This window comes from Haliotis rufescens, unplaced genomic scaffold (genome assembly GCF_023055435.1).
Source record: "Haliotis rufescens isolate VD_foot unplaced genomic scaffold, xgHalRufe1.0.p SCAF_8, whole genome shotgun sequence".
Classification (NCBI taxonomy): domain Eukaryota; kingdom Metazoa; phylum Mollusca; class Gastropoda; order Lepetellida; family Haliotidae; genus Haliotis; species Haliotis rufescens.
In genome coordinates, this window is record NW_025964372.1 from 49,628,086 (window position 1) to 49,649,062 (window position 20,977).

The following is a 20,977-nucleotide window of genomic DNA, read 5'->3' on the forward strand; positions in this document are numbered from 1 at the left end:
CGATCCAATATAGCACACAGTTACTTCGCTTTACATGGGCACTGCTTTACTGACAATCTCATGTTATGGCTATGGCGGCAATAGGAGTTTGAATGCTTGTTAATGCAGGGAGGTTGATGGTACACATACTTGGTTACATACTAGTTAATTAACTAGTTAAAATAATAAAACAAATAACCAAAAAGGCCCAGCCTGCCCACACTGCCCACAAGTTTTGACATTTGTAGCTTGGGACCTGGTCACCCCCATGTTAACCTGGGCACCCTACAAGTGAGCCCCCTGGACTCCTAACCCAGGTAAATTCCTGCTTTAATTACTTTTTTTTCCCAATATACTTTCAATATACAAGTTTTAAAATTTCAATATTAACATAATCATGATAATCAAACCAGATTATCAACATGATCAACACAATAGTTTTAACGTAACTCACCATATTTTCTCTGTCCATCTAGCGTGTGAAGTTCCTCGTCAGATCTGGTCTGATGAACGTTCACAGAACAGCTTCCACATTCAGGGACCACACCTTCCTCACCTGTATCATCAAGCAGCTTCCTGGACGAAGACTCGGACAAACACACAACTCTGCCAGAATCAGTCTGGAGCACACTCCCAGAGGGGTCCATTGCTGTGGGTGGTTCATTTCCCTCTTCCAATATTCTCCTTCCTTTGGCTAATGCTTCAGTGGAAACTCCTACACAAACCCCAGAAGCTGTTTGGAAGAGAGATTTAGAGGACATCATTGATGAATCACAATTGTCTTGTAGCAGTTTCTGTGCTTCTACCAAAGCATTTGATGAAACTCCAACTGAGGTTCCCGAAGCTGTTTGGAAGAGACACTTAGAGGACATCATTGATGAATCACAATTGTCTTGTAGCAAATTCTGGGCTTCTACCAAAGCATTTGCTGAAACACCAACTGAGGTGCCCGATGCTGTCTTGAACAGACTGGCATGTTTGGACTGTTCATCTGCGAAAATTTCCCTTGATTTGACTAAAGCACTGTCAGATACTGTCACTGCATTTCCAGATGCTGTTTGAAACAAACTTGAAGAAGGTGTTGTTGGTAATTGGGTTTCATCCGCATCCTTCATCAGCTTCCTTGCCTCAGCCAGGGACTGCTTGTTCACAGTGACACCTTTTCCAGATGCAGTTTGAAACAGGTCATGCGAGGTGGAAGGTCTACTAACACAGTCATCAGTCATCGTCTTCCTGGCTGCTGAAAGGGAACTATCGGACACCGTAACCCCCTTCCCTGATGCTGTTTGGAACAGGCTGGACAATGACATACGGTCTGTTTCCCTTGTGTTAACCACATGTATGGCATCTAATGAAGACGTAACATTCCTTACGCCTGGATCGTCTGACACATGAACCATGTCCCTACACTCACTCATCACTTGCCTGGCTTGATTCAGAGCAGCTGCAGAAACACTGACTCCCTTCCCAGAGGCTGTCTGGAAAGGATTTGATGACATCTTCATGTGATCATCATTACAGATTAGATTTGAAACCAAATTCCTGTTTCCACGTGAACACCTTGGTGCCTCTTGATCCATAGAGGTAGATGTTTCATCAGTTCTCTGATCATCCACAGTGTCCTTCCCTGCACCTTCTCTATCACTGTTACAAATATTCGGCACTACATGATCTAATTGCTCATCACAAACATTCAACATCTTCATATTCTGCTTTTCAGCACTTTCTTCTAAAGCAGCATCTGCTTTTAAATCGGAACTTGGAAGATCATTCCACAGCACTTTTGCATGTCTAAGTGCCTCTTCTGAAAGACACACCTGCCTCCCTGAAGCTGTCTGGAAGCCAGTCCCTCCAAACTCAGCAACCCTCACTTCAACTAACCCACCACCTGAACCAGAATCTCGCTCAGGATAAAATGCTCCTTTCCCTAGGCTAAACACAGGAGCACTGGTCGGGTGACTTCCATCACACGTTTTTTCCATCCCAGCTGACACTGCCCTAACATCAAGCTGGCTGCTCATATCTCCTCGAAATAGTTCCTCCTCCAGCAGTGCCTGGCTCTCTGCAGTATGACCTTCACCTTCAGGCATTAGAGATCTGGCCGACTTCAATGCTTCCTCAGATATAATTCCTCTTTTCTCCGATGCTGTGTTGAATGGATGTGACTTGACATTCTTTTTCTCAGAAATTTGTTCACATATCTTATCCTTCCCGTAACTATGAAACCTTTTAAAGGTTGTGTCAGTTTGGTGACTTTCTCTACTAGAAGGTGTTTCACAGGACAGAAAGTTTTCAGTATCAGCTCCACGGTCCCTTTCAGTGTCATCATCTTGATCACAATCTGCATTACTAGTGACAGCACCTGCTTGTACTGTGGCCCCTGCTTGAGAGTGTCCTTGATCACCTGTTTGAACCAGATCTTGTGGAGCACCAGGTTTATAACCACACTGAGACAACTCTGTCATGTCGTGTGAGAACTCAAGCAGCATAATCTCAGATAGCTCGGAGTCAGTATCCTGTTTAGTTGCCAAGTCCTCAGGAGTGGTCTGCCATCGACCACCAGGTTCTCCACCTCCTTCTGCAGCAAAACCAGAAGATGTCAGTGAAGAATCCACCTCCATATGTTTCGTGGGGGAGTCTACCGTCTTAGGCTTTGGAACAATCCTGGGCTTTTTGAATGGCCTGAAACCTTTAGGTTTCAACATTGGGTCTCCCTTTTTCATGCTTTTACTGCCAACAATCTGAAGACCTTTCTTTCCAGCAGTAGAAAAACCTCCTGAAGGTGACCTAAATCCTGTGGGTTGTCCCGTGATGTCAGCTGAAGTTTGAAGCACATCCTCAATTTTCTTTATCTGTAATGTGTGTGAAACAAGACTAAGATCTTTATTTGACTCACCCTCTTTGGACTGTTTTTCAAACATACTTTTCTTTGATTTGAGCAAGTCATCAAGCATTGATTCTAGTTCACAACCACCATGAGGAACGTCTTTAGCAGTCTTGAGACTATTCTGAACTGGAATTCTGTTGTACTTTGGGTTCACTGATGCGTTGACACCAGTTCCTAAACCTTCTTCTAATTTCATCAAGGTCTGAGCTTCCTGAAGAGCATCTTTATTCAGAGAAAGTTCTTTACCACTAGCTGTAGAAAAAGATGGAAGATTGCCAGTTGAGTCTGCAGCACAGCTAGCAGTCACCTCCGCTATGTCAATGCATGTCTTATGTCGCCTGGAACGAGAGCAGCTCTTCCTTGTGCCCTGTCCTGGAATCACCTTCCCTTGATCAGTGTCCACAACTTCAGATATACTAACATCTGTTTCAAGCAATGCAGAGGCTTTCTGAAGAGATTTTGGATCAAAGCTGAACTTCCTGCCATTTGCTGTTGAAAAACCTGTCATTGCACTTCGGGAAATATCTGGGGAATTGACATTTTCAAGAGACTTATGAGGTTTTGAATTGTGTGTTCCCCCAGCTATAACATTAGTTTCAAGCAATGCAGTGGCTTTCTGAAGTGACTTTGGATCAAAGCTGAACTTCCTGCCATTTGCTGTGGAAAAACCTGTCATTGCACTTTGAGAAATATCTGGGGAATTGACATTTTCAGGAGACGTATGGAAAGGTTTTGAATTGTGTGTTCCTTCAGATATACTAACATCAGTTTCAAGCAATGCTGTGGCTTTCTGAAGAGATTTTGGATCAAAGCTGAACTTCCTGCCACTTGCTGTAGAAAATCCAGCATGACCCAGGCATGTTGCACTGACATTTTCTGAAAGGTCATGGATGGTTTTTGCACTTTGCCTGACTTCAGAAGCATTGTCACCTGTTTCAAGCAATGTAGTGGCTTTCTGAAGAGACTTTGGATCAAAGCTAAACCTCTTACCACTTGCTGTAGAAAAGCCAGAGCCGGCAGTTTTAGACATATCTGTTTCAGGACATGTGTGGAAAGACCTATCTGTTTCTTCAGACACACCAGCATCAGACTCAAGCAAGGCAGAGGCTTTCTGAAGAGACTTTGGATCAAAGCTAAACCTCTTACCACTGGCTGTAGAAAAGCCAGAGGCCGCAGTTTTAGACATATCTGTTTCAGGACATGTGTGGAAAGACCTAGCTGTTTCTTCAGACATACCAGCATCAGACTCAAGCAAGGCAGAGACTTTCTGGAGAGGCTTCTGATCCTGGTTGAACTGTTGACCACTAGCAGTGGCGAAGTCAGAGAATGCTGCGCTTGACATATCTGATAACTTCTTCATTGTTTCAGGAAACCGAACATCACCAACATGTCCCAAATGTATATGAGGAGAGCCAGGGTTATCAATCAGTTGCCTTGCACCTTCCTGCGTGTTAAAGACCTCCTTTCTTGCAATAGAGAATGATGGCAACATTAATTGTGCGGAATCAATATTCAGCAGAGCTGAATTACTTGTTCCAGCTACATTGCTCTGACTAACAGCGATCACAGAACCTTGAGATTCACTTCTGAGAGTGGCTTCTTCTGTCTCTGGTCTTTCATCCTTGAGGACTGCTTTGATCTGTATCTCGTCATCTACAGCTACAAACTGATGACAAGTTGATGAGGCTTTAACAGACACACCACTTTCGGTCACAAGAGACAAACCAACAGTTTCCTCCTCAAGAATCTCTGCTTCACCCTGTTCCAGATCGCTCCACACTGACTCTGATCCTGAAATACTTCCTGCTCTGTTTGACCTGCCAGGTTGCTGTTTGTCCTGGTCTTCCATAGCCACTGAGACAGTCGACTTTGATTCTTCCAAAGCTAATGATGTATTTCCCATTTTGTATGTTTCCGTTTGATTACTCTCTAATCGACATTCATTTTCATTTGGCACGAACTTTTCATTCTTGATATCTTTGTCACAATCAGTCCCATCTTTGTGATCATCTTTCGTTATAGACTTACCATAAGTTTCCAAGTCACTCCACAATATATCGGGGTCAGATTCATTGACTAATGTTGGTTTTTTCTTGAGAAAAGTCTCTGAGTAATGCCCTTTCCTGTTTTGGGAAACATTTCTCTCACAATTGACATCAGAATCAGAATCACAAATCATCAATGATTTGCTAAGCAGAATAGAGTCTTTTCTGGATGTCCTTGACCTTGTGGACATTTTGCTTTTTCTAGGACTTTGATGCTTAACTTCTGGAGACAATTCCTTTATTTCTTCTGTGGATGTCACATACAAATCAGTGTCGGAGTCACTCAAGGATGAGTCAGCTACACAATTTGGTAGATGAACATTACACTTTTGCTCATTCTTAACATCGTCTTCACTCTTGTTTGATTCAAAGCCACTGACATCACTGGAGAACACATAAGGGTTTTCTTGCGCTGACCTGCCAAGAGGCTTCCCTGTGTCTTCGGCACATGTTTCAAAAAGCTCCATATCACTCAGCATTGCATCCGTGTCTGAGTCACTCAGCACCAGAGGCCTCTGATTGCTTGCCTTCCCTGGAACATCAGGCTTCTTGAACACCTCCTTGCCGGGACACTCTGGAGCAGAAGGAACCCAGTCAGCACCAGTCATCTTACTTACACTGACTGATGATTCAGATTCCACACATTGTCCTCTTGAGTTGTGAACAGAAGCTGCCAACATGTTCTCTGAAGCCAACTTCTTTTTACTTGTGGCAGAACAAAGATCTTCATCTTGTCCTTCATCCTTGTTGTCAGGTTCAGCTCCGACATCTTCTTTGGTCTCTGATGTTATCCCGTCTACCTGGGAGAACTCTATGTCACTGAACAGCTCTTCCTGGACATCCTTCACCATGTTGTGGACGTACTGGGAGGTGGGCAGCCACTGGGACCCGCTCGGGAGATCTCTGCAGGCCTTGACCTGCTCTTGAGCATCATCCTTCACATAAGGTTCCTGTACAACTGATGCATACTCCACACTGCTGTACACCTCATTCTGAGTGAAAACATTGTCCACTGTACCAGATACCTTCACACTTGTTGGATTCACATCCTGATGTGGCTTCACATCTTTACCATGCACACTAGGAAAATTGTTGTACAATTTATCATTGCCTGGTTTCAAACTACTTGATAGTGACTTTGGCAGAACAATTCCCACCTTCGCTCCTTTTGCATGTCCAGCAGTACCATCAGTGCAAGTAGAGGGTGAGATATGTCCGCCACCAACAACAGGTACAACAGTTTGTGAGGTTGTATGTCCGCCACCACCAGCCATTACACCAGTTTGTGAGGTTGTATGTCCGCCATCATCAGCCATTACAACAGTCTGTGAGGTCATAGGTCCACCACCATCAGCCATTACAACAGTTTGCGAGGTCGTTTGTCCACCACCATCAGCCATTACAACAGTTTGCGAGGTCGTTTGTCCACCACCATCAGCTATTACAACAGTCTGTGATGTCGTAGGCCCACCAACATCAGAAGGTACAGCAGTCTGCGAGGTCGTTTGTCCACCACCATCAGAAGGTACAGCAGTCTGGGAGGTCGTAGGTCCACCACCATCAGAATGTACAGCAGTCTGCGAGGTCATATGTCCACCACCATCAGAAGGTACAGCAGTCTGGGAGGTCACATGTCCATCACCATCAGAAGGTACAGCAGTCTGGGAGGTCCTATGTCCACCACCATCAGCAGGTTCAACAGTCTGGGAGGTCATATGTCCACCACCATCAGAAGGTACAGCAGTCTGGGAGGTCGTATGTCCACCACCATCAGCAGGTTCAACAGTCTTGGAGGTCATATGTCCACCACCATCAGAAGGTACAGCAGTCTGCGAGGTCCTATGTCCACCACCATCAGAAGGTACAGCAGTCTGGGAGGTCCTATGTCCACCACCATCAGAAGGTACAGCAGTCTGGGAGGTCATATGTCCACCACCATCAGAAGGTACAGCAGTCTTGGAGGTCATATGTCCACCACCATCAGAAGGTACAGCAGTCTGGGAGGTCGTATGTCCACCACCATCAGCAGGTTCAACGGTCGGGGAGGTCATATGTCCACCACCATCAGAAGGTACAGCAGTCTGGGAGGTCGTATGTCCACCACCATCAGCAGGTTCAACAGTCTGGGAGGTCATATGTCCACCATCATCAGAAGGAACAGCAGTCTGGGAGGTTGTATGTCCACCACCTTCATAAGGTGCACCAGTCTGGGAGTCCCAGTCTTCCCAGTCATTCAGGCTCTCATCAAACATCTCCGAGAACTTGGTGAAACCTGCGGACAACATGGACAAAGCATAATTTATCAGATAAAGCCAACTCTATTTACACCAATATCTGAGAGGGCATATCTCAATAGTGAAGACCAAGTAACAGACATGTTATCATGCTCATGATATTAAATCCTAACCCCAAAAAGTCAAAAACTGTATATTTTCTCTTCTTGAAATGCTCAGTTTTTTTAGTACACAAATAAAGACCATTATCATGTTCATTTGCAACTAAAACAGCACAATATCTATCCCTGCAAAGAGGAAGAATGAGAGATCCTAAATACCTACCCATGCTGAGGTTCTGCTGTTTGAACACGATCCCTATCTCGTCTGTCACTGCTGGAGGATCTGACACAGATTTCCTGCCAACCCCCATGTCCTTCCCCGTCTGCACATCATCAGCCACTGTACAACTTTCCTTCACATCGTCAGCAGAACCATCCGTGCAAGCATCTACACCTCCACTCAATACACCAACACTAGCAACAACCCCAGCTCCACCAATTGGTGCACCATCCATGCTTTGTCCAACATCATCAACAATTGTTTTATTATCAACACTAGCAACAGAAACAGAATCAGCATCAGCAGCACTTGCAACAGAAGCAGCAACATCACTGGCAACAGAAACAGCAACATCACTGGTAACAGAAACAGCAACATCACTGGTAACAGAAACAGCAACATCACTAGCAACATCACTGGTAACAGAAACAGCAACATCACTGGCAACAGAAGCAGCAACATCACTGGCAACAGAAACAGCAACATCACTGGCAACAGCAGCAGCAACATCACTGGCAACAGAAACAGCAACATCACTGGCAACAGGTTCTGATTCTCCGACTGCTGCAGAGGCTTTGGCATCAACATCCAAACCTTTGAAGCTGAACACAGTCTTGGGGCACACAGCCTTTATCTGGGAAGAGGTAGGGTATAAGAACCGCTTAGCCTTAGGTTTCTTGGCGAAAAGGTTCTGGACATGTGGCTTAGTAGCATCTTCGTGTCCTGATCTATCTGAATTAGAAAAAAGGTTGTCTGATTTCAGAGCTTCTTTGTTTGATATGAGATCCGTTGATGAGGTTTGCTTGTCTATGCACTGTTGATGAGACAATGTACTCCTGTCGCTCACAGATGGCACCAATGGTGCAGTCTCCATCTCAGGGCATTTAACAGAATTGGCATCAGTGGAGGTAGTGACTCTTGTCTGAGCTGAACTAGTTCTTGTAACAAGCTTATCAACATGTTCCATGGAATGTGGGTGAAGAGCAGCAGGGTCTGTTATGTCACTGATTGTTTCTTGAGCTTCAACCCTGTGTGAGGAGCAGGGTGGTTCTTGAGCATGAACAAGTGTGTTGAGTTTAGACTGATCAGAACTGGCCACAAGACACATCTCAGTCAAACTGGACGGAGAAATCTGGGAAAACATTTCATCATGGACTACTGGTATTGGACGGACTGGAGTGGACTCGTAACCTTGACACACGGATACATTGGTGTTTGGTACAGACAACCTGTTTGTACTTTCTGTCTGTGATTCAGCTGCACCCTGTACTAGGGATTGCTCAGTCTCTGTTGGCAGTATCTCGGTAACACTGGGACTTGACACAAAATCACAATTCTCACTTCTGAGCTCAGAATGCTCCTTACATGGTCTATGAATATTGTCAAGTGTTCTTTTACAAGGGATGTCTTGTTGAATATCATTGCTGACATTTGATTGGCATATCCCTGACTGGGCCTCTTCATCTGACTGTGACTCAAACAGTGGCTGTTCCCCATCTGCTGGCTCTGTACCAACATCTGCAAGTAGGCTGACACGCTTGTCTTTAACCGGCTCAGTAGCGTGCTCCTTCAGACTTGCACCATCTCCATCTCCACGTAGACTTACAGGCTCGTTTTGAACCGGCTCAGTAGCGTGCTCCTTCAGTCTTGCACTATCTCCATCTCCACGTAGACTGACAGGCTCGTTTTGAACCGGCTCAGTAGCGTGCTCCTTCAGTCTTGCACTATCTCCGTCTGCATGCAGGCTGACAGGCTCGTTTAGAACAGGCTCAGTACCTTTCTGCTTCAGTCTACCATTATTATCCTCTGGCTGAAAATCTGTACTAGTTATCTCATCAGGCTTAACAGTCCCTGTTAAGTCAGGATCGTTCAACCTTAAGCTGTCCTGGCTTGTAAGCTCAAGGACTGTTTCAGAAACGGAGGAAGACACCCTGCTGGAATCTGTCCCCTGGGCATAGTTCAGCTTCTTGCTGGCTCCAGCTCCTTCCTCTTCACTCCGACACAAGTTCTCAGCAAACCTCACTTTCTTCCCACCTGATCCATGTTTCCTCTTCTTGGATGAGGAGAGTATTGAGTGAGGTTTGGTAGCTTGACTTCCATGTGGAGAAGGAGTGGAGAACAGGGCATCTACATCACCCTCAAGCAGACAGGCTTCTGTGGACTTCCTCTTCTTCCCCTTTAGAGGAGCGCTGCGACGACGGACCTCAGCACCGGAGGGACTGTCTACGAACATGGACAATGTTTCATTCACAACCGACAGCGTTACACAACTGCTACCTTGATCAGAGGACAGGTGCTTGTTCTGTTTCAAGCAGTCTTGAGAACGTGTGCTCCTCACTCGTCTGTTTAACCTTGAGCTGGTGCTTTGTTCCGCAGAGTCTGAGTAACAGACCTCATATCCTTTGCCTTGATATGTTTGGTTTCTGTTAATCAGATGATTTACAACATCGGCCTCTGTATCACTAACCACTTGTTTATTCATCACATCATCATTGGGGAGGGTAGATATATCACCTTCAAAACTGGCTGCCATTTGCAAAATGTTTATTTTCAACTGAACATCTTTATTTTCAATGTCAATCACAGTTTTAAGTCCAGACGCACTGGTAACTGGAGATTTATCAGCTTTAGCTAGTGGTGAAGCCACATTACTTTTCACAGAAACATTTCTGAAGTTCCTTCTCTGGTGCTTCTTACAACTAGATCTCGGTGTAGCAGATGACTTGCCAGTCTGTGGAGGAGGGTCTCTGGATCTGGGAGATCCATCCTGGAGCAGCTCCTGGGTCTGTGCAGTGGACCGGAGGAACAACTCCCTCATCAAGTTCTTGCCTCGGTCAGTTTGTGCCATCCAGGAAGATCGAGGTCCGGGAGAGACACCAGACAGGACTTCTTCATCCATTGTAGCATTGAGCTCCTTCACCAACTCATCCGAGTCTGTTCTGCCCTGATCGGGTGAAAACAGTGCTCGAGGAAACCCCTGAAAAGGATCAAAGCAATGTCAAAACAGTCCTTCAATCATTGATTGAGATTTTATGCCAAAGTGGGCTATGCCAAGACAAAGCAAAATGAGGTTCTAAGTCTAAAAGAAGCAGAGTTTTATTTGTCTCCAAAATTTCAGGGCCCTGATAACAATATTCCAGCCTGAGACATCTGCACAACAGCAGCAACTTTCCATGATATCATGAGCCAAAGAAACCAAGTCAGGCAAGTAGCACATTGTGATCACTCAATCCTCATTTTAGTAGGCACTGGCAACATTTTGTCTCTGTTGTTTGAAAACAGTCATAACGTTATTACTGTGGCAATGAATGATGACAATTGGCATTGTTAACATTAAACATCCCAATATCAAGACCCTTGGATTGCTGTATTCTTTGTTTGTTTGTTTAACGCTGCTATATGATGGCTGCCTTCAAATAATCAAGTCTGGACCAGACAGTCCAGTCATACACCTACCCATCGATTTAGGCATTTCAGATACAATGACATGCCACAACCAAATTAGCGAGCAAGACAACTCGATCTCATTAGTTGCCTCTTACGACAAGCATGGGTAGCTGAAGACCAATTTTAACAGGGTGGACTACTGCTTCAAATGCTTGCAATGAGTTTGGAACATACTCATGACAGTGTTCTATGTCTTACTTTTGGTTTCGGTGGGGTGGGAACTTCTTCAGCTGAAACAAATTGTCCTGTCATTAGACTCAAGATTATGATACATGTGAATCATTCGAAACATTTAAATAAAAAAATTAATAAAGATGACACTATTGTTTTCTATCAACATCTATCAAAATGTTTTTATTCCAATATGATACCTCTCTGCATGAAGATCTCACCCCAACACCCCCATAGAAAGTGTCGCAATCAGGTGAACCCTGAGATAACTTTGACCCCCTAAACAAATAGTAGAATGTGTAGGTTCTGGAGACGTTCAGCTGTCAGCTCTATAAAATGATTCTGATTTTTTAAAGTGTCTTACAACCTTGATATTGCCATGACACATTGCTATGAACCGCTTCACAAATAATAAAAACACTAGGCATGAACTAGCCAATCACCAAAACAATTATAATGCTTGATGAGAATTACTAAAATGTTCTGACTCACAGAGTATCAACAGCTCTACCCACCCTCCTGTGATGTATGGAGCTCGCCTCCGTGACATGGTGTCGCCATGGAGTTTGTCCAGGACATGTTGCAGTCGTCATTGGCGGCAGTGAGGCCGAGACGTTCACTGATGCCACGACAAGTCTTCAGGCAGGACTCAACAGCTGTGGGTGATGCCAGACAGGAGCTGGCAACCAGGGAACAGTAACAATTACATTCAGCCAGGATTCCACATCAAGTGCCCTTAGCAGGCATATTGGGAAAAAAGTGTTATTTTTTCATAACTGGATCTGTTTTCGTTGGTTGGTTGGTTGATTGATTAACGCCGCACTCAGCAATATTCCAGCTATATGACGGCAGTCTGTAAATAATCAAGTCTGACATCATGAGCATCGATCCACGCAATTGGGAACGATGACATGTATCAACCAAGTCAGCGAGCCTGACCACCTGATCCCGTTAGTCGCCTTTTACAACAAGCACAGTCGCCTTTTACGGCAATCATGGGTTGCTGAAGACCTATTCTACCCTGGAGTCTTCACGGGTCCAGGAGATCTGTTTTAAATTATTATTTTCTTTATTCAATAAAACCTCTTCTGCTTTATTGGTCCTGTTATCAGTGAAATGATAACATACTTGTTATTAATCAAATAACATGAATTGAGTGAGTAAGTGAATGAGTCAGTTGGGTTTAACGCTGCTTTTAGTAGTATTCCAGTTATATCACGGCATGTCAGCTTAATGTGGGAGGAAAGCCAGAAGTGATGCAGGTCTCAGACATTTGCCGCTTCGGTGAAACCCATGAGCAAGGGTATGGTGCTGACAAACCTAGAAACATAATCTGGGCGAACTGGGATTCGAACCCACAATCAGGCGCCTTAGATGACTGGGCCACCTGAGCACGTCTGCTCATAATTTAGTAATTGCTCATATATCGCCATTAAATTAGGCAAATGGAAGCCAAAATTTAATCTCAGAGTGCAGGACCACGATCATAGGACTTTGGCTTGGCACAACTCTGAACAGTGAACTGCGGCACCTTTGACGACTGGGCTACCAATGGTATCTACCACTGCTCATATGCAACTAGTCAGCTCGTTTCGGACAAGTGGTTGATGTGAAATAATTCAATTCTTAGAGACAATTAGTCCATCTAGATTTTTAGTTGTCTCAGACTAGAAGTTGTGTCTATGCCTGGATTGCTTAGTCTACATTGTGTCAGTTTCATGAATACATTTCCTGACTTTGAAGTCCAAGGGTTCCATATGGATTAGGAAAAAGGTTTCATCTGTATCAATATTCTTGCCTGTCTAACCTGTTCCCTATAATGGGATGATCCACTGATGTTGGTGTACTTGTGCTTGGATCCTGGGAACTTAGAAGAGCCCATGCACTGAGGGGTGTCAGGCTGCCTATTCCTGGAGTAGTAGCTGTACAGAAATGTATTAGGAGTGAAGTGTGTGAGTGGTTGGGGGGTGGTGGTAGAGGGTAGGGAAGAAGAGAAAGAGGGGGTAGGGGGTGCTGGTAGTCGGTAAAAGTTAGCAATCTTAGTAGCTAGGGTAACACATCAAGTTCAGTGACATGAAGGCATTGTTAAAGTTGATGCCTCGCTATAAGAGGGACACTATTCTAATAGTACATGCTCTTGTCACATCGAATTATCATGGACATATAGAAAATCAAAAGTTGATTTTGGAAAATTAATCATGTTTATGTTCTCACAGTAGTAAATTCATGCTTTCTTTTTCAAGATATCCCATCTTCCAAATGTCCACTGTTCATCCATACAATTTCATAGGACATAAATTCACAAACTTCAAAACATGAGGGGCGGTTGCATAGCCTAGCGGTTAAAGCTTTGACTCGTCGCGCCAAAGACCCGGGTTCGATTCCCAACATGGGTACAATGTGTGAAGCCCATTTCTGGTGTCCACCGCCGTAGTATTGCTGGAATATTGCTAAAAGCGGTGTAAAACCTTACTCACTCACTCACTCACAACATCTTTCTTGGATCTCCCTGTAGCTATGCCAGCTTGCTGACTTTGAGTCAATATTTGATTTGAACTGAACGCTCTACAAGGTCAGTGAACTTCACTGTCAATAGGCTGCCTCACTCAATTTCATAAATATTTTCCCAAAAACATTTATGATCCCTAAGATTTTCTGTTCAGTATATGAAGTATATTTTTATGATAAAAAATTCTCTGAGCTCCCTGTAGCTATGCAAAAAACTAGGGCTGGACAAAAAGACTGATAATCAGTATTATCGTCGATGGGAAGAAATATTAATGATTATGGATATGAACTTGTTGTCATCGCTAATAAATTACATAAAGTTTAGATTTACTGAATTGACTTGTTATTGTCAATCATGTCAATTGTCGAAGATGGGAATCAGCCAGCGGGGTGAAATTTGTTGATTTCTTTTGGGACTTCCCATGATATTTGCTGAAAGTTACTTCTCCAATATATATCAATAATTGATTGATATTTAGTGAGCGGTTATCAATCTTTATGATCTATAACGACCGCCAGCCCAACAATGAGTGAGTGAGTGAGTATGGTTTTACACCGCTTTTAGCAATATTCCAGCAATATCACGGTGGGGGGACACCAGGAATGGGCTTCACACATTGTACCCATGTCGGGAACCCGGGTCTTCGGCGTGATGAGCTAACGCTTTAACCACTAGGCTACCCGACCACCCCCCCCCCCCCCCTCTAGTCCAACAATAACACGGGAGTCTTTGCTTACCTTGCATCAGCTCTACTGGCTGAGGCAGGAAGCATGGGGAGTCAAAGCCAGCAAGGTGAAGGTCATCTGTTCTCGGCGTGGCAGCATCAGGAAGGTGCTGCTGTTGCTGTTTCTGCCGTGCCTGATGTGTGAGGTCCTCAAACCAGCTCAAGTTCCCAGCACCTACATCTCCACACACATCATCCTCAGTTAATGTATTATACCACCATTCTTGAGGCTAGCATCCCGTGGCACTAATTGGTTGGTTGGTTGGTTTCTTGTTTAACGCCACACTCAGCAATATTCCAGCTATATGACGGCGGTCTGTAAATAATCGAGTCTGGACCAGACAATCCAGTGATTAATATCATGAGCATCGACCCACAAAATTGGGATCGATGACATGCATCAACCAAGTCTGATCCCGTTAGTCGCCCCTTACGACAAGCATAATCGCCTTTTACGGCAAGCATGGGTTGCTGAAGACCTATTCTACCCCGGATCTTCACGAGTCCCGTGGCACTAATTAATCATGCCAATTAATATCAGATATACATTTCTTTATCAATGAAGAAATAACATACACAACATGAAAGGAAAAAGGACAATCATTATTGTTGTATATTACTTATTTTTATTAATCTATAATTAAGAAAGCTATGGGCATGTGAAAACTGAGCATTTTTTGAGAAATTCTATGGATTTCACCTAGCCTACAGGTCATCTGCTGGTCCCTAATTCTATTAAGATAAAGACTCGCGATCTATTGCCTGTCTTAGTTTCATTTTGAGGCCAATTTGAACGACCACACACTAACAACAGTTGCAGGGATATTAGACTAAGTGAATTTGCCAGGCAAATTGGGAATCATGATATTTTTCAAAAGTGAATTTTTCCTCTTTTTTTCTCTCTCTGCAATCAGGAGTCGTTGGCCAGAGAAGAAACTCCAAATCATGTCAATGAAAGTACACAACTGCACAATGCATGATGCCTTTCATGCTTATGCAGACTGTGTGCGGGGGAAGATCATAACGACTATCGTGTATGAGGAGAGCAGTTCAAACATCACTCTACAAGCTGAGGAGTAGTGAAATAAGGTTTACACTAGTCGTTAAAAAACCCCAACAAATTTCTAGAGCTAAAGGCTGTTGGATCCTTGCCTATTATGGTCCTAGAGCTCCTAGAGCTTAAAGTCCATATTCCACCTGCCTAGAAGACGGAGGGACACAGCACACACCCATGTTATTGGTACATTGTCTCAGTTATGCTCACCCTTCCCGAGCTGGGAAAAGTCCACTTGTTTCCTCCTCCTTCTGACCACACAGGCGACATCCACTGATGGACATCCACACGCTGCTGCTGGGTCCATTGTCATGCAGGGTAGTACATCACCATGGTCACAGTTTCTGAAACAGTGAGCATGAGTTTTGAGGCACCTGTGTCAATGTCATCTGACTTTGAAACTATTCAGTCATTTAAGATAACTGATTTAGATTAAGATTGCAATGTACATGTATGAGGCAGTAATGATTTCCCTTACAAATGTATGTATCTATTTTCCACAGGAATTAGCGAGACCTGTTCAGAGGCCAAAACTTACAAAGTTTGGAATTATTTTGTTTTGTTTTTTTGTTTGTTATTCAAGGCCGCGCTCAGCTATATTCCAGATATATGATGGCGGTCTGTAAATAATCAAATCTGGGCTAGGGCTTCCATGAGTCCAAGTTTTTTTACTCGAGTACCCGAGGGGTGAAACACGACTCGTACTCGAGTACCCGAAAATAGGACGTCCTTTAAGAATATTGGTTCATTAGATCAAAATTGCCATCTAAAAGTATCAAAACATGTTATAAGTATAATTGAACTGCACTGAAATGTAAATAGAAAGCGTCCACGGAACTTGTTTATCTGTCAAAGTGTATGGAAGTGTTCAGTGATAATGTTTGCTTGTAACTGCACTAATCTTAATCACAACCTTCAAAAACATTACGTCACGTCTACAAATACTACAATACATATTGAACACAAACCAAGTTTTTTCTGACGATCAGCGTTTCATTTGACACCTGCCAACAAGCACGAACTATAATTCGCAGGGAGAAAATCGATAATGTGCATCACGTGACATACACGTATACACAGCTGCTGGGCTGCAAGACTAAGGCCATTAAATATGGAAATGTAGCACTATAAGTTCATTCATTCATGAGTTGGTCCCGTTTTCAAACTGTAACAAACTGTCGACCTGTCGCTTGATTTGTAAGTACTGAAATAGCACATATATACCAGCATATCAGTTGTTAATCTGTGTAAGGGAATACACTTGGCATTTGAGTCGGAGCAAAGAAGCAATAATCGCCTTGATACATTCAATTTCTTAAAGTCGGGAAGGAAAAACAATAATTACGTCTATTTTATGTGACATTCTCAATTGTTCTAATGTACATCTACTTTCTACAAAGAATACATTATTCAAACAATATTAAAACAGAGTGATCTCCCCTTATCGAGTACTCGAGTCCTTGATAACTGACTCGAGTCCAACTAAAACCGACCCGGCCCCGAGTACTCAAGTACTCGTTGAAGCCCTAGTCTGGGCCAGGCAATCCAGTGATTGACATCATGAGCATCGATCCACGCAGTTGGGATACGATGACATGCATCAACCAAATCAGCCAGCCTGACCACTCGATCCGTTAGCCGCCTCTTATGACAAGCATATTCATCTTTTACGGCAAGCATAGGTTGCTGAAGACCTATTCTATCCTGGATTTTCATGGGTCTCCAATTCACGTTAACATAGACATTATAGATAGAATGATAAACAATAGTGTGGTTTGTATTTCACAGATTACAAGAAGCGACACTGTCATATTGAAAGCAATGTTAAAGTACCTTGAAATTAAGAAAATTATAACAAACAAAATATTGTTGTTTTTTCCCCAATTTGCAAGCAACCATGCAAACATGCTTGTAATGACCCAGTCTCAAGAAAATGATTAAAATCATGTCTTACTTTCCCAGATATGATCTACGCAACTGGGATATGTTGACATGCATCAACCAAGTCAGCGAACCTGACCAACCGATCCAGATGGTCGCCTCTTACGACAGACATAGTCGTCTATTGAGACAAGCATTGCATGCTGAAGAGCTATTCTAACTTGGGTGTTCACGGGTGCTATGCTACTACTGTATTGATCGAACAGGGGTGTGGAATAGCTGAAAGGAGATATACATCATGATACATTCGTTCAGTCAGTCTAAAAAAAAATATGACATTCGATCAAATTGTCAGTGACATGTCGGCATCGTCGAATATGATGTTGTCAACTCTTGTCACACCATGCACAGTACCTTATGACATTATTCAAAATGTCAGGTAGTTAATTACGTAAATTGCTGTCTTGTACACACTGCCCGCACAAGTTGGCACGACCACAGTGTTGTGCTGAATAGGTAAGTGTTCATGATGTCCAGCTGTCGTCAGTGCACATCGCTGAAGTCACATGCTGATGATGCGCGTTAAAATCACTAAAACAGGACACATATTTATTTTCGTGGTATTATCATCCCTACCTGTAACGTATCCACACGTATCATCAAATGTCATGCATTTATTCAGCACATAAATAGGATTATAGGCCTAATGTCTTTATCCACTTTCATTAGGCTAATCCGTCTCTTCTCGGGGGAGGACATCTTGAAAATGGCGCCGTGAGTATGATGTAAATTGCGGATTATAGGAATAGTGAACGAAACGAAATAACATTAAGGATGCATCGTGGTGAAAATCGGGTGAAATAGGAATGCTTTCTGTCACATAATTTGAGGGGCTGAAAATGTGGATTTGAAGTAATTGTGGTTGTAGAGGAAGCAGTACATTAAAGACAAAAGATACAGTGGAACGTCTACAGTTAGCATCTGACAAATAATTCCGATTATTAGAATCACACATTCACTCACCGAATACCAAGAGTGCTCGTTTAACACTGGAAAAATCCTTAAAGAATTCAAACCGAAGTTCTCGTCTTATCTATCTTGTGCTCTTCAAGCTCTAAATGTTTATGTCTTTTTTTATCTTTTAACTGTCACCTACCTTATGTATAATTAATATAATTGATACTCTCGCGTTGTCGTTTATCAAGGGAAGCGATTACATATTCACTGACCCTGTGAATGTACGAACATTTATAGCCTCACATTCATATTTAAGGAAGTAAATCAATGGAAGGAAAGATATGTAGGAGTAGAAATGATTTTCTAAGCAGGACTAATGTCCCCACTGGCTAGAGTTATAAGGGGTGGTGGGTTAGGCCAGTGGGTAAAGGACTGATTCGTCGCGACTTCAAAACCCAGGTTCGATTCCCAATATGGACACCAACTTTCATTTGTGGTATCCACCGCTGTGATAGTGCTACAGTAATGCTAACAGAGGCATAAGACCGAACTCACTCTCTCACTAGGACACGTGATGGAATGGTATTCTCTGAGGTCTTGTCAAGGGAGAGTTTCACTGATTCGGTTAATAATATGTTTGCTTGTTGCTTAACGCCGCACTCGGCAATATTACCAGCTATATGACGACTTTCTGTAAATAACCGAGTGTGGACCAGACAAACAAGTAATTGAAATCATGAGCATCGATCCACGCAATTGGGATATTATGATGACATGCATCAACCAAGTCAGCGAGCCTGACCACCCGATCCCGTTAGTTGCCACTTACGACGAGCATAGTCGCCTTTTACGGCAAGCACGGGTTGTTGAAGATCTATTCTACCCCGGATTTTCACAGGTCTTCACGAATGAAGACCTGGTAGCTGATGCAAGTATTTGTAAACCCATAAAGAGTTGCGATCTATGACGCGAGAAACTACACACAATGGATACAAAGTCATTCTGAATTATTTACTGGAATACCGATTCACTGCAAAAACGTATACGAAAATGAAAGTAGGAGAAAAGGTTTCTCCTTTTGGTATTTGCACCGGCAAGTCAAAATCAGAAACCATCTACCAATATTGGTATATGTATGGTCTCTGAAAAAAATGCATCGCTTGTGCAAGTCGGTAGCTGAAAGTCGGTGGTTTGATCCCCTGACCGCGTCAAACCCATTATGGTTGTTGCCATCTCATCCTACCGGGTACCCATTGACTGCTGGGTGAACAGAGACACATTTCAAACAAAGTCGCATGTCCAAGGTGACGCCACATGTGATGCATGTGCTTCAGTGTGGGGCAGGGCCGAAGCCCTAGAAACTCCGAGGAGCCAAGCTGCCGACACGCGGTCACCAACCCAAGGACGCTCCGCGACCGACGTTGCTTGACTTCACCTGATTTGAGAGGCTAAAACAAGGACTGGTCGGCTCGGAGTCAGTATACTGTGACATTATGAAGAACTAAAGGGATTTATTCAGATTTCCCGCCAAGACCATCTTCCCGAGGCAAGGGAGTTAACTGACTGTAAAAGTCCAGTTTCCACCCTTGCCGAACTAAGCTGAAATTCTAGAGTTACATTTTGTCTGAAATAACGATCTAAAGTCCAATCTAAAGCCTATAACGAACTAGACATCCGGTTCTAAACAACATGGAGATTTCGATCGACTGCAGGATGAGCAAAGCATGTGTAACGTCAACTGGGCGTGGAGAGATATTTTCCAAATCTTTTCATGTTTTTAATCAAGGTGCTCAAATGATATGATGCACTTCGCGAGGGAAGACCCGTTTTATTACGATATATAATTTGATTATCGATCAGATCGCCTTGACTGGGCGCCGCCATGCTGTTTGAAACAAATGGAAGTGGTATGAGAGGTGGAATCTGATTGGTCAATAGGAAGGACAAAGGAAGGACATAACTCGTAATAGCCACTGGTGGCGCTAGTATCGAGCCACGGAATTCCAGCGTACTTCGGCAAGGGTTGAAACTGGACCTTTGTAGTCAGTTAACACTATTGCCTCGGGAAGATACGCCAAGACATACGTAAGAGAACAGCAAATGTCTGACCACTGACGTACAGATACTTTACACTTAATTCCTGTTTACTAAAATAGAGTAGTCACTTTCTTCTAGGGTATGGAAGTAGCAATGGCGCCAGATTTAATACCTGTTACGGCCGCCTCCGTGGTCTAGTGGTAGAGCATCCGCCCGGAAAGCGGAAGGTCCGGTTTTCAATCCCCAACCGCGTCATACCAAAAAGACGTTAAAGATGGTACTTGTTGTTACTCTGCTTAGCGTTCGGCACGAAGGGTCTAAGTCGAAGACTGGTCGGCTCGGAGTCAGTATACCGTGTCTGAGTGAGGTATTCAAGTTAAACTGTGGCATGGTATCTCAGTTGGCTGTCACTTTTAAATCGGCATTAGTCCGGACTAGTTGAAGCAGCCACACACACACGTGCATACACGTCGCTATATAAGTGCAATAATCTTGGACGCGACGTTAAACCCCATTTCACCTCTCCTAATACCTGTAACGTTAAAGACAATAAAGCAGTCTGTGATTGCTGCAAGTTTTATTTCCTACGTCATACACATCAGTTCCGGACCTGACAGCCAATCTTCGTCTCAACCTTGTACTGTTCCGTGCTTGGTTGTCGCCCCTGACATTGTTAAACCAGGATCGTCACAACACGTGGCCGAACGCTCAGCTGACTCGGGAGAATCTCC

The 20,977-nt window shown here is 43.6% G+C and overlaps 1 protein-coding gene across 3 annotated transcripts in view; it reads right to left on the reverse strand.

Moving 5' to 3' along the window:
• LOC124152419 overlaps positions 1–18,023 on the reverse strand; it is a 45,914-nt gene extending 27,891 nt beyond the window's left edge. The window contains exons 1-8 of one of the 3 annotated variants that reach the window (XM_046525352.2): positions 17,889–18,023; positions 15,582–15,715; positions 14,331–14,492; positions 12,883–13,006; positions 11,600–11,763; positions 11,112–11,143; positions 7,470–10,443; positions 434–7,183 (exon numbers count right to left, since the gene is read on the reverse strand). In XM_046525352.2, the coding sequence (XP_046381308.2) occupies positions 434–7,183; positions 7,470–10,443; positions 11,112–11,143; positions 11,600–11,763; positions 12,883–13,006; positions 14,331–14,492; positions 15,582–15,684 (10,309 nt within the window). In that variant the 5' untranslated portion in view covers positions 15,685–15,715; positions 17,889–18,023. Of the gene's footprint in view, positions 1–433; positions 7,184–7,469; positions 10,444–11,111; positions 11,144–11,599; positions 11,764–12,882; positions 13,007–14,330; positions 14,499–15,581; positions 15,716–17,888 lie in introns of all 3 variants that reach the window. The other 2 variants (XM_048389566.1, XM_048389565.1) reach the window with 2 other exon arrangements.
• Between the last annotated feature and the right edge of the window lie 2,954 nt (positions 18,024–20,977).